This window comes from Pomacea canaliculata, linkage group LG7 (genome assembly GCF_003073045.1).
Source record: "Pomacea canaliculata isolate SZHN2017 linkage group LG7, ASM307304v1, whole genome shotgun sequence".
Lineage (NCBI taxonomy): Eukaryota > Metazoa > Mollusca > Gastropoda > Architaenioglossa > Ampullariidae > Pomacea > Pomacea canaliculata.
The window spans coordinates 29,612,743-29,637,850 of record NC_037596.1 but is presented as its reverse complement, the minus strand read 5'-3'; the positions used below and the strand labels follow the sequence as shown (position 1 = coordinate 29,637,850).

The window sequence follows — 25,108 nt, the reverse complement described above, 5'->3', positions numbered from 1 at the left end:
GCTCATACTTGCAGGCTAATTCCTATAACTCGAAATAAGCATAGAAGAAAACAAACCAGTACGAAGCATAACGATTAAGAAAGTAAATCTTTGTATTTTTTTCTCTGAAAAAGTAGTGGTATGCATTAAACACACATGAGTGTAATGAAAGACATTTTAATCACATTTATAAAATAAATTTGGTGCAAAATGTTTTAGACTACATAACTGAACATGTGTCGTAGTATTGTGACCGTATGTAATATTGAATTAAATTATACATATTATATACAGAACATTGTGTATCGGTAAACAGCAATCATTAATCAAAGTTTTGGAAATTACCCACCTTTATATGTTGTAACAATACAATAAATATAGTTAATGCTTTTGTGTCTTTCTCTAAGTTTTAACACTACTTGGATTAAATGAAGGCTCGCCCCCCAACTACCTTACAGAAATCGTGTCTGTCCACACTCCTACCCGAAACTTTCTCTCCTCCTCAGACTCCCACATTCTATCCCCCCTCCTACACAGTCACATATGGACAACGGACGTCCTCCCTGTGTGTAAAGTACTTTTAATAAATTATTGTTTAAGCTTAAGATTTTGCGAAAACCTTCTTTATTCTATTGTACAATATATTCATCCTTAAATAACACTTTATAGCAATAGCAGCTAAAAATACCAATATATTACAGATCGGTATAAACATACATCTGTTTCTATGGATTTCAGGAATTATTATTGTATATATATATATGGAAGTTTTCAGAGACTGAATATTCTGTCTACTCGTCTTTCATTCTGTTAATTTTGTCTACTTGCCTGTCATGATGTCTTCTGTTTGAGACATGCTCATTGCATCACTTCTACATGTCTCTCGATGATAATCATTTGTTGCGCCTCTAAATTGTATGTCCTCCAGAGAAACTTCTCTTTCCAGATTCTGCCTTGTATTTGGGTCTCCATGTCTGGTCAGACACTTCTTACCTTGAATCAGATAAAGAATACTTTGATTAGAACGCATCGTCACCCTTGGTGTCAAACTTGTATTCATTTCTTTGAATGTAGGAGCAGCGATAAATTGAACCTGAATTGCAGATCGTAAATGCTTCTGTCAGTGAAATGTCATTTCTGTCATACAGAGCTGGTTATTCTTTTTTTCTTCTCGCATGGTTTTATGCCACATATAGCCAGAACGATGTATTATCATGTAGCATCTGTAAATAAGTCTTGGCAATTTTTTTCACAAATGAGAATGAATCTACAATTAGAATGCATACGATAAATTAAAACCATGCCTTTGCAATGCTTGGCTATGAAGACTGCCAGAATAATGGCCACAATAAGTACACAAGCGCTTCCCAAGGCTGAACCAAGGATGTCATTTAAGTTGACGCCACGGTCCTCTAACAAACAAACATGAAAAAATGTCTTTATTTGTAGTTGAAATCTTGATACAAGTAGCACCTATAATTTCTGATTGTAATTTTTTATATAATTTTAAACGTTATTTCTGCACATGATCATAACTTCTGCTAAATAAATAAAAAAAAATAATAATACTATAATTGTTTACTAAAGTTATTTAACGTGATATCTGTGAAAAACAATTTATCTTGGTGATTCTGCCCTTGCAGCTCTTCTGCAACTCAATATCGTGTGATTAATTAACGAAAGTCAGTTTTCTTTAGCAAATAATTGGTCAGTTTTCTTCTGTGAAATATTGTATAAGAAATATCATTTTTTAACATTAATACTTGGAACGAACATGCCACTATGTTAGTTAAGAGACAAAGGTTGGCAAGATCTTTCATCCACAGATTGTATTTGACAGTAGTTACTTGAAAATATATTCAATGTATATTGATACTGCACCTGCTATCCAGGTTTTAGTCAAACCTTTAATCAGAAATAAACAGAGTTAGCAGCAATCAAGCCAACAGTTGTCAACCAATACCATCTACAAAATGTTTTATTTGTTAAGCTTACCATCTCGCCGGACTAGAAGTATAAGAGGCAGCTCCCCAAGCTGATTGCTGAAAATTACTTTAAAGAACCCTTCGTCAGCGTTTGTCATGTTGATGGTCGTGATGTTGCAGATGACTGAGGCGGGAAGAGAACTGTTCGCCTCACACGCGACATAAAACTTATTCCACACTGGTGTCCCTTCGGTGCTGTTGTCATTGTACTGCCCAAGGTAGAGAGTGTTTTTGACTGTCGGTGTTGGGTATGCTGTCAGCTGAACACTGAAAAGGCCTTCGTTTATGGCAATATTAAGGATTGAAGATTGTTCTTCGGTGCTGCTTCTCCTGGGAGCACCTATACGAAAGGACGATAATTAAAAAAAATCTCCAGTGTAAACAACAAAACAAAGTATAAACCTTCTCACCCACCTCGCACACTTTATACTCTTATAACGCAAGTAAAATCGAATGAGATATTTAACAACAAATTAAGCTTGAAATCTGACATATTATAAAACAAATAATTTCAGTATACACGTCTTACAGCAGGACATCTCTTTTTGTATTCTCCATGGAACAACTTGGTATTTACAATCATATCTAAGTAACTTATAGAGTTTGCAGCATAAATGAATTACAATCCTTTTAGTGTGTTTAAGAAAAGGGCAAAGTATACACCCGTGATCTGTACTACCATAACAATATTTTCTTCATAAAAATTGATCCATAATTGTTTACACGTAATAGTGCCATAAAAGAACTGTTTTAGCAGGTAGCTCATGCCTGCAGATATACTTACACATAACATAAATCCTGATGTTCTGAATATCTTTTCCAACTCCGTTGTCCACCTCACACCTGTAGTCACCTGAAGCCTCGCAAGGTGCGGCAGTCAAGTCATATGTTAACACATTTCTTTGGTCAGAAAACTCAACTGCACCTCGAGGCCTGCTGGCGACCTCTCGCTTGTCCACAGTGTCACGGACAATCGTCATGTGAGGTGATGGTCTCCCCTCAGCTTCACACCGCATGTACACTGGGAAGTGTTCAGGAACAGTCACAACCCTTCTCATCCCAGCATTCACTTGAAAATTCAGTACTCGAGATGGGTCTAGACTCACAGAAATACAAATAACTCGTATATAAATCAAAGTATATGTTGTTTGATACATTTTTTTTCTGAGGAGAATACTGTATTTGGTACAAAATAATTACGGTCTGCCAGTAGAAGAAATCGTTTAATAATTTGCTGTTATACTACAGATTTATGTGTAGGGTAAACATACTGAGATAATGGGTTTTTTAGCTTTATGTTATATTCAAAGTAATTGTATATTTATATATAAAGAAGGTAGGTAAATTAAGTTTTCTTACACAGGGATAAGAATTTTTTTAACTAAAAGTTTTAATTCATGTAAGCAGTTTAAATATCTTCAAATTTAAAGTCGAATCATTGTTATACTTATAATATTTTAAAAAATAACAATTACATTTAACAATAACACTGAAGCTGTGTGTTGAGCTTAGTGTCTGACGGCCATCACTGGACACTGGTTTAGAGGACACAGTACAGAAGTATCGACCATTGTGCCAGCTCCTCTGTGCAGAAGGTATGTACAGCTGTCCAGTTGCACTCTCAACCTGTCCAGACCATCTTACAGAAGCAGGAGGAGGGTTGCTGTCAGCCTCACAGTAAAGAATGACTTGCTGGTCTTGACTGAAAACACAGCGACTTGGACTGGAGTCCAGAGGTTCACACGTGTTTCCTTCCCATTTTATTCTAATCACAGGCCGATCTGAAATCGCAGATATGTGAAAGCAATCGAAAGGGAGGGCATATTCATTACAATCGTATTGTATTCCAATGTACTGCATTTATTATATTTTATGCATTGTCCAATAATGAGACAAACAGAAAACAATTCTGTGCGCAAAAAGAGAATGTACAGTTGATACTCTCTCCGTATTCGTATTCCATTTGCTCTAATCCTGCTTCATTGTAAATTTTTCATTAATAGGTCATTATTACCATTGTACATCTGTCAGTTTTAGTGCCTGTTCTTTGTTCTATCTCTGTTTAAATCTACAATGACAATTATTTATCAAAAGTTCTTACTTTAAAAGTAAATATAAACGAATTAGTTTGCGTCTTTGCAATCTTACAATAAACATCCATTGCCAATGTGTCACTCGTAGCAATTTGAGTTCTAGGAGGCTGTCCATAGCTGGCCATACACCTCACTCTGCCTCCATTGTGTGATCTTGTCAGCTTGTCAAAGATGAGGTATTAACCAGAAGGACGGCCACCTGCAGTCTCTGGCCAAGAGAAGTTCAGATGTGACAGACCTCGCTGTGAGGAGACGCATTTCAGTGTAACATTGGTTCCCTCCATCATTGGGTAGGCAGTGCTGGTAGAGCTTGTCTCCACAACGATGAAAGGAGAGGGGCTTGCTGACATAAAAGACACAAAACCTAGTGTGCTGTGCTACCCATGTGGTAAGTGTTTAGCTTTGCATGAAGACATGCTTTACTGGTTAACAATTTCATCGAATAAGTGTGCAATATGCATAACAATACTTAGAGACATGACATCGATTAACAAGATTAAGAAGCAAAAGGGTTGTATGATATACTGTTGCACAATCATACATTAGATACATACATAGATTCATTGAAAGACAACATTCCCACAAAAAGAAAACAATACAATTTCTCACTTCAATATTACTTTCTTTAGCGTTATACGATACACAACAGCAAATGTATTTAAAATAAATTTACAATCACTGCAGATTACGCCAAGCTCAGATGAAGAGCAGGTTTCACTGAAGCCAGTAAATGTCCGGATACAGTTTAGTATATTGGACTCCATGCCCGTGCACACAATACCAGCGACAAGGAAACGTCCTGTCCTCGGTCCAAAGGATGATGGCTCCACAGCAGTTGCTGCTTGTCTAAGATAACAGAAAGGACGAAGGTCACTAAAAGAACTAGATTTCTGTGAATATAAACATTACAGAAATAATGTCATGTTCAAGACAGCTTACTTCTGATTTTGAAATATCTGCATCACATGAGATGTAAAGACAGAGGTCTTTGTCGTACCAAGCTATTGTCAAACGGAGAAGACTGGACATGACACTTTACTAAAGACAGTCTTCTGGAGCTATGTCAATGACGGACGACACCAAGACATGCAAAAAGTAGTTGGCTGTTTATTTGCTTATTTGCTCATTTACTCACTGCTAGAAACCAGCTTACGAGGGATAATTCATCTGTCTGCAGATGACCTTAGCAAGGCTACTGCTGAAGCTACTGACACAAGGAGTAGTCCATGCAGCCCCAAATAATATTTCCACACGACCCATATCCTGTCTTGTGCGCCGAGTACCCGCTAGACGAAGCTGAGTAGATACTGTAAAAAAAAAAAAAAGAAATATGCAAAATTACAGTTTTCTTGTACTGACTAGAATCACAATAAACGTGGTTAGTTCATAACCCTTTTATGTGCCTCTGTCTATTTTTTAGATAATTCTTATCTTACCGTTCCATATTATTTATGTTTTCATGCTGAGAAAAAATATAGCGTTTAAACCTACAATTGGTAAATTATAGTAAATGAGCTTTACTGTAAGCAATACAATACACAATATGAATGTGAGACACACTGGAAGCTTATCTTAGATTATGTAATGGTTACTGGTCAAGTAGACTGTTATTTTCGCTATGAAGCACAAATTGGACTTCGATATCTCTCACTTACCTCTTGATCACTTAGTGTTTGTTTTTTAGTTAAATTTGTTGTTATAAAGCTGTGCTTGATCGTATTGTCCAACAATGTGCACAATTGTCATGGGATGCACATTTAATATTTTAATAGGAGGGAAACTAGATAGAAAACTGTAAATTCTGCATAAAGTGTTATAAATACAACTAAAACAGTCCTCACAGACAACGCAGGCAACACCGACAAATTTTCTTTCGATGCAGAAGTCGTCATTGTGCCACGTGTATTTACAACCTGTCAGACTGGCTTCAGTACCCCGACACGTGTAGTTGAATGGTGCAATCTTGCTTGAACCTTCCCCGTACATCGCAGAACTGACAACTAGAGCTTCAGGACTGAAATATATTCCACCACAATGCGCAAATTGATGCCACGGGTTGAGATATAAAACACACATGGAAACTTAACAGGAAACAAATAAATCAAAACTGCAAAAGTTGGAAGATTAAGGTTGCAAATGATAAGAAAATAAAATGTGCAAATTACGAACTGCTCCATTTTCGTACTTAAATAATTATCATTCAAAAGTTTGAATGCTTCGCAAAAGTTTATTAACAATAATAAAATCAAATTAAGAAAAAAAAAACCAAGAAAATTAACAAACAAGCAAAAGAATCAAACAGAAAGCAGGTTACCGGCTAAGATCGTTCTTCAAATGTTACTTGTTTTCCCAACTTGGGTTACACAATGTTCTAATAAACGAATTAATCTAGGGTTTCATAAGTTTTTTCCAAGATAAAGACAACATGAATTATCTTTGAAAAATCCAAATTACTGACAATTTCGTTATGGAAGTAATACACAGGAGTTTGAACAACTATTACAAACCTGTCAAATCCCAGCATCCTACAGGCCACCTGAGCGTTCTGTTTACCAAACATACGATCACACACTCTACTCCATTGCCCTTGATGGAATATCTCAAGGCGTCCCGCCCACCAGGTCCCGTTAGCCAACCGCACGGTCTGCTGGCTCGCTGGAAAAATAAAGATTTAACTTTGTAAGGAAACATCGTCTTTTATGTATTTCTTAATTATAACATTCATCCACATGTCAATTTACGTCTATTCACAGTAAAATTATTTTGGTTGATAATTAAGCAGAACTAGAGACTTTAGCCTTAGCTTGGAACAAAATTGTTAAGCTTAGAAAATGATTATAAACAACATTATTATAGATTAAAAGCACTTTCTTGTTCAGTAATTGACTTTTTGCTCATCATACAGTTATAAGCTGGCCATTGCCATTTCACAGGACATCATTTGGATGTATTTGGACTGATCATGTGTCTGAGTAAATGAGTGTATGAGAAAGTGTGAGTGTGTGTGGAAACAGCGATAAACACTAGACACTCCTCTCGCCACTTTCAGGTTTTAGTTTTTATCCGGAAAATACACTTGACTTGGTAAAGGCAAGGATTTGAAATAACAACAGCACATTCAATTGTCTCGCGAACAATATCTGTGATGAGTGAAAGAAATGGTTTAATGTTTTGCAAGATTATAGTTCCAGCAAAACGATTTCGTGCAGCATTTACCTTGAGTGTGTATGTGCATTGTATATATATATATACACTTTGTGTATGATTAAATGTACTTATTTCTTATTCTTTCAGTATAAAAAATATGTATCAGGAAAGTAGGCAAAGAGTCAGGGAGCAAAACTGACAAACTTATTTGACTATGTGTACTTTTTGACTTTCTAGTACCCAAGAACTCGTTTTAACATATAATTTAGTAATAACAATTTTCAGCATAGTTATAGTTCTCGTGTTGACTTCAACAGACTATTACCATTATGGAGACCTTTTTATTTTTGTTTTTGCTAATAAAATTGCAATTGCACCAAACTTAGTTTTATGCAAACATTTTTTACGTTTGAAATTAATGCAGTAATGTCCCCTTGTCTCCAGCCTTCCCAGAATCAAATGACGTGTCATATATATTCCTTCAATATTCCTTTTAAGAATTTTTTTAAAAAACTCAATAGGTTTATAGAACAGCAATGTATGTAAACGATTTGGTTGGTTTCAGCTGCCTGATACTTATTACACTTTTTTGTAACACTCCTATCAATATTTTAAAACCCAGATTAGTAAAAGAAAACTGTACATAATACAAAATTTAATTGATAAATTGCAGACACACGAAGAGGTACATCATGTAGCAAATTGTATTTTTTACTTACCCGATCGTTGAACCAAGAGACAACATATGAGACAAGATGCGTGATGAGTACTGTACATGATGATATCTGATGCGATAGACTGACAGGAACGTCAGACAGGCTGGCAGGACATCAAACACAAAGTCTGCAGTGGCTGTGGTCCTGGTCTCCGTCAATGCAAGGTAAGTCGCAAGGAATTTTTATGCTGCACTGACCAGAGTTCAAACGGTGTAACACATCTGACATTCTGCTTTTAGTCATTATATATTAGTCCCATACACGCCGCCTGACACTGTCCCGGTTTTTTCTTCCAGTTAGTATTCTACTATTCTCAGCTACAAGATATTGAAAAATCTACATCTCAATTTGTCGGCTGAAGTTAGCGAATGAATAGACCATGGCTAGCCTCAAAATTAAGTATTGTAGCAGCAATTAAGCAATTAATTTTTATGCTGCAGAGTGAGTTATTTTTAAATAATTTGGAAAGTCCATCGCACTAATCATAAGCACGCGGGGACAGTAACGAAACACGCGTGAACATTTCTTGCTGCTCGGAAGATAAGAGGATGTGAAATGTTCACTGGAGCTAATGTCAATGTATACTTCAAATAATCAATCAAAACGATTATTCAGATGCGTTTACAACTATTATTCAGTACACAGTTATCTATATGACAACCGCTGTGCTTTTACAGTCATTGCTACTAATTTTCATCCACACCGATGTATTTACAGCAAACGTTCACAAGACTAACAAAATAATTTGTTAAACGTAAAGATTTTTCGGTATAATGGAGTACCTAGTAGTTGCGATATTAAAATTTACGTAGGGACAACGTATCGTTATCACTAGAACTTAAGGATGCTTTGTAAGGACATAGAGTAACCATTGTTACAGTAAGGCAAACACGTACTTTGACTTTAATTGTGTTCTTATTTTAGTCATAATGGCAAGGGAAAAGCTTCAATACACTCACCATGTAGTGCTGATGCACTAGCTTTTTCTGTTCACATCACACTTCTCTGCACAAGGTCTCGTCTGTCCATAATTTTCTATCAGGACACTGTTCCGCTGTTTCAATGTGTGTGTGTCTGCGTGCGTGTGTGTGTGTGTGTGACGGACATAATATTAGGCCGGTTGCTTTTGTCAAAGCTCATTTTATGATGCTAGAAAGGAAATGTGCTCTTCATTTAATAGCGATGATGATGATGATCGTGGAGTTTCTTTACATGAGAGCAGCCATGACTACAGTGCAAAGTTCAAGGGGATGCTCTGACGGACCTCTCAGCCCTATAGGCAGCATGTTGTAACAATGAACTGAGCTGACTAAACGTTCAGCACCACAAGGCGAGAAGCGTCCATTGACGCAGAAAGAATAGCATCACATATACAAAGACGTAACACAGTACCTCTAGCACTTATTAACGTTCTTTATTACTTAGCCATATCCTGGCAACACAGGTTATGGCCAAGCATTTGCCACAAGCAAGGCGCAAGCACAGGTCACATGAAGGAATAATTCCGCTGTGATTGCAAACAGGTTTTACCGACAGTTGCCCACCGGCTTGTTGTAGAGAGATGACTGAACGGTTGCTCAAATATTGGCAGATGTTGATGCAGACTTCAGTTCTGACTATGGCTCGTGTAGAAACTTAAATTATTTTCACAAATTTGATTGGTTGATGTGTGAATGACCAATGGCGTCCCTCCTTGTATGTTTTGAGTGAAACCTAACGAAGATCTAAGACATATATTTTTTTATTACAAATCTTTGACACTATTTTATATTATATTAAGCAAAGAAAGGGGAGTAAAAGATTTTGTCTAAATGAATGAACAGAAGACAGTCTTAAAATCGATGAAATTATTCAAAAGTAACAGCAAACTAGAAGTGTGAAACAAAATCCTATAGAAAGCAGCTGGAAAGGTATTTAATTTTACCTGCTGTAGGAAAGCCTGGGACAGAGTAAAACCTTCTGTGGGAAAGTCCGGTAGTTAGAGAGGAAAAAGGACATTTGTGACTTGTGACTTTCTTTAACCAATACTTGATTTTGATTATTTGAATGTCGTGTATTTCCGACTTCACATTGTACTATACCTTCAGTGACCGTCGTCTAGCGGATATTACAAAATTTCCGAAATACTGTTTTGTGGTTTTTTTTTCTGTCACTGTTGCCGACTCTAGAAAACCAGGCATTTTAAACAATAAGTTCTGATGCGTTAATGACTGTCCTTCCGGACATTTTCAATTTACCTAAACCATTGCCTTATTCTCACTCTCCTTTCTCTCTCTCTCTCTCTGATCTCATTGCCTAATATTCTTCAGTCTATCTTAGGCAAAAGACATTGACATAAGTCGTCGCTACATCTTGCATTACATGTTTAGATATTAAGAAAATTTAAAAGGCTTGAAACAAAAAGTAATGAACACATTCTATCAAAATAAATACTGATGAAACTTCTTGATACAAACAACATTTTATTTCTGTATCAATTGCAATATCAACCTCCAGAGTACACTAAAAGACGGCCTTAAAGTGTTCAGACGCATCACATTGTCAAATCAATCGTTCACTGTTGTATTGCTGCCAGAAGAACATTTTGGTGGCCACTAGGGATCCAATCATATCCATAGTATGACTGTTGTTGTATTGTAGGTTGAAAGTTTGGAGTACATTTGTCAACCTTTGACCCCTGTATTTCTATGTCATATATCATTATAATATCAAGCTAATGCTAACATGGTGTAGTTAACGTTCTACCGTTAAGTTGCCTTTGTATGATTATATGAAAGTCTACAAATTTTCCTTGTTACAAGGATTATAGTCAAAAGGCAAGAAAGGACATTGTTTCGTGGTATATCTGAAGGCGTTTTCTAACTCTACAACCACACAGATGAACAGGGTTAAATACAAAGCTACATTCAAAAGAACTCTAAAGGGAAAACAATTATGGCAAATAACAATTACTGCTCCATCATGAGTGTCTTTCTCATCGTGTTTTGGGTTGTCTTTGTGTGCCTCACTACGGTGTCTTCGTTGTCGAAAGCCCCAGTGTGTTCGTGTAGACGTCTTCTCGATCTAATTGCTGTGGTACTAGAACTGATGCCAGAATTCTGAAAATTTTTTCAAGAAAAAAGAAAGGTTACTCTGGAAAATTGACGATAGTTCAGTCAAGACAGAGTACCCTCCCTTTACAAGGGAAGTAACTGTGTTCAGAAATGCCCAAACTATCGTAACTAAGCGATTTCTTTACTAAAAAAATGCGCTATAAACGCAAAAAAAAAATAAATAAATAAATAAATAAAAATAAATAAATAAATAAAATCACGACGGTCCTGTAGGCCCGCAGCGTGGAAGTGGACTGTGCGCGGGTGCGGGCCTAGGACACCACAGTGTCGCTGAAGTGAAAGTAGGCAATTAAGAAAAAAAAAGATCAGGACAGGACATTCATTATAATTATCGAGTCGGCGTCACAGACCGCTGACCTGCCAAAATCTGACAGGCGTTGGCAGAGTAGCTTCGTTAATTGGTTACAACATTTATTTGCTCTTTGGTGAGATGTATTTGGTAACCATTCCGTAATAGACCTTTAGAAAAAAAAATTATCTTTTAATTTTTTAATTTTATGTTTTACAACAATCAATGTGAAGTTTTATACCTACTTAAAAGGTAACTAGTAAAGTGACATTTATTTAATTTAACTACACACTTTTAACAAGACTCTCGGAATGCTGCTTGTAATTAATCCAACTAGAAATAAAATAGACAATGTAAAGAGATGAGTAAGCTGTTAAAATCAGATGAGTTTACTTTTCCTGATTTTACTTTCATTAAGAAAGAACAAAGGGACAGATTTGTTTAAATCAGCAGTGTTTAATGTATATTTTTCCTGAAAAAAAAAGCAGAATAGTTGATAACATGACGACATCTCCAAAAAGGATACAGATGCATCTTGAAGCAGGAATGCGCCTAGGTTACTTTGCTTTAAACAACCGTGTGAAGAAGGTAATGTCAGAATATAAACGTTCTGGGCTTGATGTTTTTACAGGTTCAGCTCTATTTTTTTTTTTTTTCTACTCCAGCCTCCAGAGCCATCGTTTCTGAAAAAATGTAAAGTGGGAATTTTACTATGAAAGCCTGAAATAACAATTTATTAAATGGAAAGCTGAGTTAGACTCATTTGCCTGATCACTCGATTTATCTGCAATCCATTACAACTTAAATACATACTAATATAATATATAGATATTTATAAATTAGTAAAATGCAATTTTTAAACAAAGGCTGTTTGCTACTTTTCCTTTTAAATACATTTTTGCTAGATATCAACACACATTTAAAATAACGTTTTTGGAAATATCTCCGGCGCACTATCTTTGTACATAAACACGTGACAGTACCTATCACTTTTATTTTCTACTTCATGTCTATTGTATCCACAATTAATTTCGCGGATTTTACAAAATTCCTACTGCTAATAATCTATATACATAGAATAAAAATGTAATATACTCGCCTGAAAGCTGCTGACAAGAGGCATGAAAATCGTGCTTGCCTCCCCTACTTTGGTTTTCACATGAGGCGACTGTGCAATTCCTCCTGTAAAGCCTTTAGTTCTTTTTGTCACTTTGTTGCTTTTGTTGACGACAAAAATTATTTCCGAAAATCGGGAACTTCAGTTACGGAGAGAATAAAAGAGGTCAGTGTGTGTGTGTTGTTAACAAGTGTTTTGTAAGGTGAACAGTGTTTTGGTCTGCTTAAAGAAATATGTTTTCACACGTTATCTAGTACATAGTAACTAGACAAAATAAAAATTATGTAACAAGAATGTACTGTAGAAATATGTTCTTACTTATTAAGCATATGATACCAACGTCGTTATCATGCTGGCATCTGGTGTTGTAATATGTGGAATGTTCACATTGCTCTAGTCTGGACTCATTCCCCTGGCAGTCTACGTTGTCAAGCAGAATGCTACCCGAGCCTTTCTCATAAAAATTTGACTTCACTACAACCACTTGAGAGCTGAATAAATAAGAAATGAATGTTTGCATATAATATGTGCGTACTTTTTTATTATATATTTTACTGAACAAAAGAGTCTTGAAACATTCTAAAAGTTAAGCGTTCGTAAATGGTGGTATTTATAAGATTTATAATAACATGTGAAAGGTAGGAATTCAATCTATTAATAAAATGACAAGTGACAAAGATCTACGTTTGTTTCATCAAACAGTTTCATTAGACAAGAAGTGGAAGTGGGGCTGGATTGGCCACACTCTACGAAAGCCAGCCGACAATATAACAAGACAAGCTCTGGGCTGGAACCCACAGTTGGAGGCGCAAGGTTGGGAGACCCAGACAGACGTGGAGACGATCAGTCCACAGAGAGGCAGAGACTGCTGGCATGACATGGTCCATACTGCAAAGGGATGCCCAGAACCTGGTCCTGTGGCGAGGTGTGGTTGCAGCCCTATTATCTACTATGATCTACTTGGGGCGCAATGAAAATAAGAATACAATAGCAATTTAATATCTAGATTACAATTCAAAATGTAAAAGAAATGCTAATTTAAAACTTTGAGTGTCCCACCTGTTAAACCCAAGCATTTTACAGGCCACAATCGCCTCTTCATTTCCAAACCAGTGTCGCAAAACTGTGCTCCAGATTCCATGGAACAGGATTTCTAATCGGCATTCCATGGTGCCGTTCCACTCATCAAACGTGCTTTAAGCTGTATCTCTGATTGAGTGCATGGGAAAAAACGACAAATCAAAGTTAGCTTTAGTGTGTAAGTCTGCAAATGGTAGAATATTATGATAATTTTTAATGGATCAGGAGAGGGGATAGAATGTATAAAAATACGTTTTGCTACAATCGAAACACAAAGAACGATCCGGTAAAAAAAAACAAAAAGGAATAACTCACAATTTAATATCAGAGGTTATAGCTGTTATAAATACGAGCTTGAAGCATATATTTGAAACGAAACACCTATCATATATACATGCGTGTACATTTATTTTAATGTTTTATAGAAAAATATATGTATGTTACTGAGTGAATTATGGAAGAGAGACAAAAAAAATATTTTATGCATTTAGCTTTTGGAGAAAGTTAAGAAGAGTAAAATTCTTGAGGTGATTTTTTTATATGTAAGTAGTCAGAATTCTAAAACATTTTGTCATGTAATGATTTCGTCAACATTGAAAGTTATGCTTCAGCATATGTGTACTCATCACTGGTATTTGTATTCACTTTCACGGCATGTAATAAAACAATGGATAAATGAAATGTCTATTTAAAAAGAAGAATATTTTGTTTATTACTGTTGTTGCATGTGATGCCATGATCCTCTGAATGACTGCATCTGTGGTTGAAATACATCGTATCGATGCACTCTTTCAGGTTCTTTTCTGTTCCCTGACACTTGAAGTAAATAGGCAGAGTGCCACCTGTACCTTTTCCGTATACAGCTGAAGGTACAACTGCTGCATCATCGCTATTGTCAAACAAAATGTAATAAAGATGGTCATGTAAAATGCATGTTCATGTTCACACTGACCCGTAAAAATCCGAAGGCTTGTCACATCTGACCGGCGGGACTCATGATTAGAAAAAAAGTGTTTCTTCTCCACTTCACCACCTGCAGGCTCTCTTTTAAACGAAATTTATTTTTAACAAATACCATCTTATGGATTCCTTATTAAGAGAAATGATTAATAAAAAACCAGCTAGGATGAAAGTAGTATTCTGTTTTTATCAAATGTCGATGCCAACAACATTGCACTAGCTCATAATGAATCTTCACAAATATCTATCAAAATGAAGCCTCGTATATATGCGAAATGATGAATAGTAAAATGTATGGATGAAAAGTAGAGACCATTCCTACCTGCTGATCCGAGATCCTGCAGACTACCTGCGCTTCATTCGTTCCAAAATCATCTCCACACACGGTTTTCCAGTCCTCCTCGAAAAATATTTCTAATCGCCCGCCTTCTGATGTACGACAGCCAATCGAGCTTTAGCTCAACGTCTGATAAAAGAGAAAAAGAGAGAAAAAATCTTTTAAACAAATTAGAAATGCTTTGAAATAATATGATGACAGTTCTTTGCGGTAAATATAGTTTATGAACATTAATCTATATGTTTTTTCTTATTTAGGGCTAGCATTAATTGCATTGTAAAATATGTGCACTCTTACACACAGAAGAACATTTATTGCCTTTAAATCTACGGATTTCGATAAACAGGGGTATTAAATATCATAGCCTTATTTAAGAAAATGTAGTTTTTGAGGGTAATCAAGTTCCTACCATAATTTGTTGAAGTCGAACACTTGAAAGTATATGTATATATAGAACCTTGTTAAGAATCTTGACAATGCCTTTACAGTGGTATAACGGTCAAAGATATAAACAAAAGTTTTAAAAAGTCTATAAAAAAAAGAATCTTACTCAAACTGCACATGACACCAAGTTCTTCTTTACAGCTGTAGTTGTAGTAAATTGTCTCGATGCACTCATCAAGACTGCTTTCCTCTCCATGGCAGCTTAGAGACATGTTCACACTGTTGCCTAAACTCCTGCGATATATTTTTGCTGCTGCTTCCGTGCTATAAAAATGAGTAAAAAAATGTACTCAGACAAAATAATGAGCTACACGACAAATATTTAGTCACGCATACAGTTTTATGAAAGCACATACTGTGAATGTAGGGAATGTCAATATATAGAATTCTTACATCACCACACCTATGAACAAAACTTTACTGAAAATTTTCTGTGGTTATGCATAGGAAACAAAAAGTTGTTTATTCGGTGACTGCGATTGTTACTCCTGATTATGGTCATACCATATCGTTTGCCTGAGCATTTTAAAACAAATTCTCTTGGAGTATCTGTTCTGTCTTGATAAATAACTGGACACCTTTCGGACAACTTTCTGATCACAAAAGGAAGATTCCTCTGACTGACATCAATTGCCTTTAGGTTATAAAATTCATTTTGTAGCTCAAATTATTCTTATCATGTAGAGTAAAGGAACGAATCCAACACACAAAGGAAAATGACAAAATACTTTCAATAAATAACTAATAGAAAACGGCTTAAGATTACTTTGCTTCTGAAGAACGTGTTTGAAGAAGTTAAAGTTTTATTCTGGCCACATTAAACAATATGCTCTGTTATATTTCATTTAAGCTGGCAATCATAAACCGTACCTAGTTGTGAACCATCTCATAATGCATCACACTGGAATCAACATTATTAGTTCTTTGTGTCCTCTATCTTCCTAAAGATGTATTACATGCTGCTCATACTTTAAGGGCCAATAATATTTACATTTACATGCATCTTATTGTAATTGAAAAAACCAAATGAATAATATGGCTATATGAAACATTATCAAAAACAGAAATATTTCACAAATTACCTGTTGAATCCTAACATCCACAGACCACCTTCGCGCCTGTTTTCCCAAATCTCGTTCCGCAGACAGTGTTCCAATGCCCATTAAAATATATTTGTAGCCGCCCACACTCTTCTTCTTGTTCATTAAACGAAATTTTATCTTCTCAGCTGAATTAGAAAAGAACTAGCTTAGCAAACATAAAAATAATTATAGTCTTTAATATTTTGCATTTAATTAAATAAGCACATAGTTTAAAAAAAGAGAAACTTCCTACTTGTAATGAATTCCTGCAGAAAATTTATAAAAGAAAGATTAGTAAAGAATACATTTGTATAAAGTATTAGACAAAAAAATATCAACAAAAGCATTAAACGACTAAATTACTAGGATTTTGCCATGACACTATTCTTTCTATAAATGTGTCACAGAAAGCAAAGTATGTACCTATCTCGAAGCAAGCGACTATCTTAATATTTAAAGACTTGTATTCACCAAAGTATGTAATTATTTTTCATAAATCAGATTTTACTAATCAAAAAGTGCAGTTCCTAGTGTTTCGATCATCTAAACACATTTAATACTTCCAACTGACTGTCCTACAATCATATATTGCTGTCAGCTAAACCCATTTCTATGACAATGGCCATGAGAATAATTGGGAAATGGGAAAAATTATCTTATGCGAAAGATTTTAGCTGGTTATCTTAACATTTTGTGGTAGACTTAGTAGGTGGTAGTCTTGCACTCACTCATCACCACAAATACTACACAATTAAACCATTTTCCCATCTAAACAACAAGTACTCATACAAATTATACAGCTTACCTGTCACATATGTAATTACTAAGCAGTACTTATCCGATGTAAGCAACACTTTATAGATGCATTATCAAATGAGATTAAATGTTGACTAACCATGCAACGACAGAAAAAAAGTTATGTCAGAGATTAATATTACCAGCGTTACAGATGATTTCAACATCCTCCAGATGTGTGCAGTCAAATTCCGAACATTTAATTTTAAGGCACTGCATCAGGCTAGCTTCATTGCCTTTACACTTCAGGTGAAAAGGCAAAATTGCATCTGAACCCGCTTCGAACATTGAACTCACAGCTATGGCTTTAGAGCTGTTAGACATAGCAACAAACATGAAGATATGAGCATGTTTTTATAATACTTTATTTAAATTTAAATAAGATGGAACGAAAACATTAAATATAGTGAATCTCAAAAACTAGTATCAACACAACTATCTTTAAGGAATGGAGCATTAAAGGGCTATGCTGAAGCATAAATGAGTTAACAGATTGCATTTTCGAAGAATTAGATATAAGAATCTTAATATGACAATTCTCTCTATATATTTACTGTCGCGTACCACCGTCGGGCGCTGCAAGACTCGCACACTCACACACACTCACAGCCGCACACACAGACTTCCACACGCCCGAAGCGAGCAACAAAGCCAATCACTTCTCAGTGGACACAAAACTTTTCAGCACGTTCTTCGGAGCCTGTACAAAGCCATCCCCGTGAAAGACACAGTCTTTGGCCATACACATATACAATCACAAAGCCGCTCTCTTATGCCTCTCTGGTAACATTATCTAAATAACGTCGTATGCTACGACAAAAACAAAACCCTATCTACATAGAAAAGCCCCCTAATACAATCTTGAACGCTTAACACACATCATTATAACACAAATAAAAATCCCCCATAAAACAGACTCAACACATAAGCCCGTCCCCACCCCATACACATCTATACAAAGACCTCGCAGACTTGCACACCGGCCGGCCAGCCACTAGCTTGGACAACGGCGACAGGAAGTTTTCTGTACTCACTCACTCGGCTCGTGATATACCAGCTCTGCCACCCGCAGAAAACGCCGGAGAAAAGAAACCTCTGCGAGGACACTTCTCATCCCAGGAAAAAGCACACAGCCTCCCTGCAACGCCTTCCCGTACCAAAGCTCTACTATCTCACTGCCGGTCCGATCCCGGACTTCCAAAACAAACGTGCCGGTCTAACTCAAAGGGAGAGGGAACCTTCCGCCCTTCCCATGCCACCAGGGCCTCCGCCCCTTCCCCCGTCACATCAAACGACCGGATATGCCGCCCCAGCAAATAACACGCGACATTTACACTCATTTAAAAATGTAATTTAATAGCTGTTTTACTAAGTAGGATAAGTAACATTCAAATATCTTATAGTTATATTTTTGTATTTCTATAATGTCCAGCAAACATCATTTAAATGGGTTAGAATAAAATTCAATTTAATCTAATTTAATTAAGTTCAATTTACTTTCCTCATAAATTTTTTTCTAGATATAAATCATGTATAAACGTGTTTCAATTAGTAGTACACAAAATAATCTGTTAAAAGCTATGTTTTGTTAATTAGAGTGTACGCGATGTAAATAAAGATGCCCAAATCCCATTATGATTGATAGAAATGTCTTAACTAAGCAGACATAGATGTGGTGCCTACAACTTCCAAAGGCTGGTTGCAATCAAACCGAATGGCAACATAACTCACCTGTTAAATCCAAGCATCCTGCAGGCGACCTGAGCTTCATTGTTTCCAAATTTTTCTCTGCACACTGTCTTCCAAATTCCATCGTAAACAATTTCTAATCGTCCTGATGACAACTTCTGGTCTGTCTTTTTTCCTTGAACCATACGTGCAACTAGAACAGAAGTATAAATTATTGTTTTTTCTATTACAGTTGCATCATTGTCGTCGTCGTCATCGTCGTTTTGAGGGTGTATGCTAAAGCAACTGATCTACTTGATTTGATTGTATGCGGCTTTGATTTAAAAGTGAGAATAGTTAATATTTTAACAAGATCAACAATTAGCACTTAAACATAGAGTTTATCAAAAAGCAATCAAAATGTTAAAAATCAGGGAAAAAGTCGAGGCTTATAATTCAAAATTTACGGTAATATTTATAGCACAATATCAGTAATACTAGATTTTTTTTATGCTATCTAAAGATGTCCTGTTAATCGCTCTCTAGTACCACAGAATGTATCTCTATATAACTTGTATCTTAAAACGGAAGTGTATGTGAGTGTCTGTATATGCATGTATGTATAAGCGAGAGAGAAAAATTATGCACCATAAGTGCGTATGATTGATTCATTGTGGTTGGTATCTGTGTTTTTTTCTGCTTGGTATTTTTTTGCAAAACCTGTGGCTTTCCTTTAGACATGTTTCCCGTACAATACTACTTAAAATATTCATCATGTGATTAATTTATCGATCATCATTACAATTACTACTTTGAAGAAACACAAACATCTTTCACAACAGACCTAAACACATTTTTGCTTAGAATGTTCAACAAGGTAAACACGTCTTAAAAGAATAGACACACAGAACGAACACTTTTTAAGCACAGCCCTGTCACCAAAAAGTGAAGAGGTTTCAAAGAAATATCAAAAATAAACAACATAAAACTTCCATACTTTTTCTGTTATGAAATTGTCTTACCAGTCCCGGGTGATGGCAAAGAAATAGGTGTAGTCAATCTGAAGTCTGCAATTAGAATTACCATAAATAATTTTCCAAAGAGATCACCGACATTAACTGGAGTTGCACCTTCAATGTAAATGTAACTTAATTTTTTTTTTTTTGAAAACACATTTCCACAAGTTCTTAATGGTCGTTCTATAATCTGTTCAACAATATAGTTAAGGATGATTGCATATACATAATGTCTCAAGTCAAATATATATAAATAATATACACTTAATAAACACAAAACTCTTAAAACTCACTTTTTAATAACGTGCGCTTAGAAAGGGTTGAGCAGATTCTATCTTTCGAGTTCTGCAGCTCCTCAAATTCACTGAAAGAAAACACATTCTCCTCAGGTGTCCGCTGGCGATGTTAATTAGTTCTGAGAGGTGAACTTTTCCAATGCCAATGGCAAAGATGTGAATGCCCGCCTCCTTGCTTATCTTTGCCTGAATTTTTGTGATCTCTCCTTGCTGGGAATTGCCGTCGGTGATTAGAAGTGCGACGTTTGGGACTTCCGGTCGGTCACCGTGAACAGCCGTGAACATCTCTTCTCTCATCGTTTTTAGAGCTTCTCCTGTATTGGTCATCAAACCATGAGAGTGTGTGATATCGTCGATAGCAGTAAGTAATTCTGTTTCGATTTGATACTGGCTGAGGTAGAACTCTACATTGGTTGTGTGACTGTAAGTGATGATTCCCACTCGAGCATCGCCACCATCGATGTTTAGATTAAAGACCAAATCACGGGTAAAATGCAGCATGCGAGTGAAATCCGTAGAGAACACGCTTGCTGAACTGTCAAGAATGAATACTATGTCTACCACTGCGCTGTAGCAATCTGTTAACAAAACAAATCATTTTCAGATCCTTTTTTTTCATGTTTATTTCATTTTAGACAGATCAAAACTAATTGTATTGTATCTTTTGTCAATCATCATCATCATCATCATCATCATCATCATCATCATCATCATCATCATCATCATCATCATCATCATCATAACATCATCAATTTGTATCATTTATTTGCAAGAGAGGACGTTCGCCGTTAGTAGTGAAGGGAGAGATAAAACCTCCACCTTATTTGCTCTACCGTCCTCTTTCATACTTTCCCCCCTAAAAAGGATGATCTGTGTTCATGGAAGTGACACCAGTGTTTCTTAACTCTTGTAAAGTTTTCTGTAATTTTTGTTAAATACTGTATTAGTTGTGAATTTAGGACCTTTTATTGACCTTTGGTGCTCTAATTAACTGGATTCTTTTTATTTGTTTTATGTCAACATTATTTTAAATTATTTAGTTTTCTGTCTGTGGAGTATCGACCTCCTTGCTCGGCAACCTGTGATCAAACCCCTTCCATCCATCCTTGATGAATGACGTCAGCGTGCTGTATAAGTTGTCTTTTAGCAGCAAGATGATGAAAATTATGTTCATCACATTTTGTTTTTGAGCAAGAAAACTTGAAACTATCATAAGTAAAAACTGTGACACCATCACCATCTTTGTCATTCTGATCCGTCTCATCAGTAAGTTTGCTCGATACCGAGCATTATAGTAAGTCAAGTATAATATTTAAAGTGTCTTCAACAGACCTAGATAAGATGACAATGATGAGTGAAAAATTATGTTGGTATAAGTCGAGCTAGACATTCTCCTGTTTAAATTTCGGCAAAACGATGTTGCATACAGATCAGAAATGAGGAGAACAAACATCATCTGTCCTGTTCCGTCTGCTCAAAAATTTTTCTGATAACCAATGTGTAAAATATTCTGGTTTAGACGGTTCATTGTTAGATGCCTTAGGTTTTTTTTTCATGTGGAGCTTAAGATATAATTTATCTTTCCGTAAATTAAAAACAAAAGCAGTTCTTCGAGAATGGAAACAAGACGTGTGTCCAAATATCTGCATTATTTAACTTATGATTGAATTTTTTTTTTTAATTTACAGAATAAATACAGTTCTTCTTAACCCTGTCTATATAACACTCTGCCTTGTCACAGTGTCACGACTGTGTGTGCCGCGAGATGGGGGATGGACGGATGATCGAGAGAATGATAGTATCGAGTTGACTATATGCTTTTCGTGGTAGATAAGATCGTCAGCACAGTAAGTGACATTAGATGTGTTTTATATACAGATGAGAAGTGTTTGAGAAAAGGATTAAGATGATAAAACTGAAAAAGAATCGACAGAAACGTGGAAAATCAAAGTTGAAGACGAAGAGGTTTCCGCCCTCCACTAAGATGCAATCTCCCATCACCTGCTTTGTCTGAAACTACATTAAAAATAATTTTGTTGTTACTTATGGTCCTTCCAATTCAATGCAAGAGTTTTTTGTTTCTCTTATTGAAATCACTTGGGCTATATAAATCAGAAAGTTATATTTATTTAGCTATTTTTTTTTAAATAACCAGAAAGAAAAATGTGTACCTTTTTTCTCAAGTACCCGCCCAGTTATGTGCCCTTTCATCTACTACATTCGACACAATCTTGTAACAGTACGTTCTCTTTTTTCAAAATTTAATTTTGAAAGCAAGACAATTTATTGATGGTTGTTTATTTGTAATCTTGGAAAAAGTACCTTTAGTTGAGAACATCATAGTTGAAAAACATGAAGCTGTTGGAAAAATTTTTAATGAAAAATTAAAATTTATCAAAATGCAAATGAAAGGAGATCTTTTACTCGGACTAAACAGGTACTTACCGCTGATGATGGTAGTGCACTCAGAGTCTGAATCTGCAAAAACATTGGCATGATTGATTCTGAAGTTGAAATGTCACCTTACTCGTCCTTAAAACCGTCATATCAACAGGTACATTTTACTTCCAATTAGCACATCTTGTGAAATCTATGCTTGAGACGATATGAAACACGATATACTATTTACATAACTTTAGTGCCATTGGCATTTGTGTCCCTTTTATGCACCATTTTTAACAAAATTGTGAACAGATGCTACTTTCTGACATTTTCTTTCATTTACTCCAAAACATTCAGGTATTGGAAATACATAGAACAAGTATAACTAGATTCGTTTGAGCGATGATCAGCCACACTTGATGAAAAAGTTAGAACAGATGAGCCACTTTTGGCCTGAAGGAAGCATCCCATGATGTTGCAGGTTAGCCCGTTAGGAGCCTAGTCAGGGTCACGTGACACTACAGTCTAGCCGCTGACTTTACTGATGCTGTAAAGGTCGGTCATCACACGAGTACTACAGGGGGTGGCATGGTCTTCTTGCAGCATCATAGCATAATGAAGTGAATATAATGTGAGCATAGCACGAGCAGCCACCTACACACACATGCACTTGTGCAGTAGTACGTTAATTCTCTTTATTATACTTTTGACCTTCCAACAAATGTTTTATCGCGGCCTAATACAAAGTATTAAAAATGTCTCCAACTAATTAATACTTACCTACACCTTGTATTAGAAGAGTAAACATCACACAGACACTGAGGACTGAGCGCATCATGATGTTAGCTGCGATGTCTTGCAGGAAGACGAGGATGTGAGGAGAGTCTGGCTGGAAAGCTGACACTGAGCACAGACCGCAGTGTGGATGCTTTAAGTCAGACGACAAGGAAGTTAATAACGGAGAAAAGCTTCTCATTATGATTGTCTCCCAATGTGTATGTGATCGACTGAAAACTCATAAATCTGTGTGGATAGTACGTCTATGTACATCCGCTATACATCAATTTTCTAGCTCACAGTCAACCATCTGTATGTAATACACAACCAATAATTTTGTAAACTCTCTAGTTTATTAACAATCAATCCACACAGGTTTATAAGCCGCGAATGTATACAACTTTGTCACTGGCCAGGTCGATCACCTTAACTTGAAAGCTGCATCGTAGACATTTCGTGTAGTTTGGTCATGATGACAGTGTGTGCTTCAGCACCTGACCTTGCTTCAGTTGTCTGTGGCTTTGATTTTGAGATGTGAACAGTTAGCACTGCAAAACGGATAAAACTTCAACATGGAACTCATCCCAATATTAATCAAAATTTAAGAAATCAGAATAAATCTCCAAACAAGCCGCATCACTGTTTTTGCCGCAGCATTTAAAGCTAAGAAAAGAAATCGCTTTTTTTGTATCTCAAATTTATCATATATATATATTCCACAAGTCGCTGGGATCACATCATCACTTAGTCAAGTGCTTTATTAGGCAAGAGGTGTAGTAAAAAGGTTCCGGCACAACATTCTTAGTTTTGTGAAAGAACAGGCAGATGTTAATAACAGGATCAATGTTAATAAGTCAGCAGGTCCTGATGGCATCAAGCCTAAGGTACTGTACATCTGTGCTGAGCAGCTGTGTAAGATTTTTCATACATTGTTCTGTAGGTCATTGTCTCTGGGCAAGATTCCGTCTGGTTGGAAGACATCATGCATTGTTCCTGTACCTAAGAAAGCTCATGTTTCTTGCTTAAACGATTATAGACCTGTAGCTCTTACCTCGCACATTATGAAAGTTTTTGAGAGATTGGTGCTACCAGTACTTAAGACCCAAGTTGCTGCTTTTCAAGATCCCTTGCAGTTTGCATACAGAGACAAGGTTGGGGTAGATGATGCTTTATTGTACATGTTACACTCTGTGTACTCTCATCTTGAGAAGAGCTCTGCTTGTGGACGAGTAATGGTTTTTGATTTTTCTTCTGCGTTCCAGACCATTCAACCACATCTCCTTGCTCAGAAACTGCATAGTATGTCGTTGCATCCATGCACAGTGAATTGGGTATCAGACTATTTATCGGATAGACCTCAGTATGTACGCTGGAAGAACAGAGCGGTTTCGTCGTTCATTCATTCCGGCTGCTGTCAGACTTTTTAACAACAGTATGACCTATCGGCTAGCTTCTGATTTTATGCTTTGAGAACGGTTCTGCAGGTTATATGACTGTAGTAGTAGTAGTTTTTTTTATAGATGTGTGGGACTGAGTGTGGTAGTATGGGAATGTTGAAGTATGTGTAGTATTTTATGCCCCTGATGTTGACAAATGTATTTCCGCTGTGGATTAATAATAAACTTGTCTTGTTTTGTCTTGTCTTGCCTGGCCCTGTGAGTTTGTTTGAAAGGAAGTGAGCGAGGGAGACACTTCGCGGTGTCATGACAACCAAACTTTCATGATTTAATAGCAGTGCTCCATTTCTTTTCACATTACGAATACATTCGGAAGACTTGCTAACTGTTTGTGCTACTTGGAAATCACCACAACCAAATATACTTTCTTTATTA

The 25,108-nt window shown here is 36.2% G+C and overlaps 2 protein-coding genes and 1 long non-coding RNA gene across 3 annotated transcripts in view; all 3 read right to left on the bottom strand.

The window, feature by feature from the left end:
• Positions 1-748: 748 nt before the first annotated feature.
• LOC112569310 lies at positions 749-7,964 on the bottom strand. Its single transcript, XM_025247077.1, has 11 exons — positions 7,924-7,964; positions 6,565-6,712; positions 5,899-6,071; positions 5,211-5,364; positions 4,731-4,903; positions 4,113-4,400; positions 3,440-3,745; positions 2,749-3,060; positions 1,975-2,304; positions 1,284-1,391; positions 749-972 (listed from the first exon to the last, which is right to left on the bottom strand). Exons 6-11 carry the CDS (start codon positions 4,180-4,182, stop codon positions 800-802), a joined length of 1,299 nt encoding a protein of 432 aa, XP_025102862.1. The 5' UTR covers positions 4,183-4,400; positions 4,731-4,903; positions 5,211-5,364; positions 5,899-6,071; positions 6,565-6,712; positions 7,924-7,964; the 3' UTR covers positions 749-799.
• Positions 7,965-10,368: 2,404 nt separating this feature from the next.
• LOC112569413 lies at positions 10,369-13,547 on the bottom strand. The gene is made up of 3 exons (XR_003100416.1): positions 13,499-13,547; positions 12,758-12,930; positions 10,369-11,018 (listed from the first exon to the last, which is right to left on the bottom strand). It is a non-coding gene; the product is annotated as an uncharacterized LOC112569413 (long non-coding RNA).
• Positions 13,548-19,823: 6,276 nt separating this feature from the next.
• Positions 19,824-25,108, bottom strand: part of LOC112567604 (cartilage matrix protein-like) — a 95,992-nt gene continuing 90,707 nt past the window's right edge. Inside the window, exons 5-8 of the mRNA XM_025244299.1 lie at positions 23,280-23,386; positions 22,563-22,595; positions 20,200-20,695; positions 19,824-19,872 (exon numbers count right to left, since the gene is read on the bottom strand). Coding sequence (XP_025100084.1) covers positions 19,824-19,872; positions 20,200-20,695; positions 22,563-22,595; positions 23,280-23,386 — 685 coding nt within the window. The remainder of the gene's footprint in view (positions 19,873-20,199; positions 20,696-22,562; positions 22,596-23,279; positions 23,387-25,108) is intronic.

Excerpts from the sequence above, each read along its gene's own strand:
- LOC112569310 (XM_025247077.1), bottom strand. The coding sequence starts at position 4,182 with ATGGCCAGCTATGGACAGCCTCCTAGAACTCAAATTGCTACGAGTGAC. Across the intron at positions 3,061-3,439 it reads CTTCAGTGTTATTGTTAAAT|ACCCATCTCGAGTACTGAAT; the intron begins GTAATTGTTATT and ends CTGTGAGTCTAG. Across the intron at positions 1,392-1,974 it reads ACTTCTAGTCCGGCGAGATG|AGGACCGTGGCGTCAACTTA; the intron begins GTAAGCTTAACA and ends TTTGTTTGTTAG.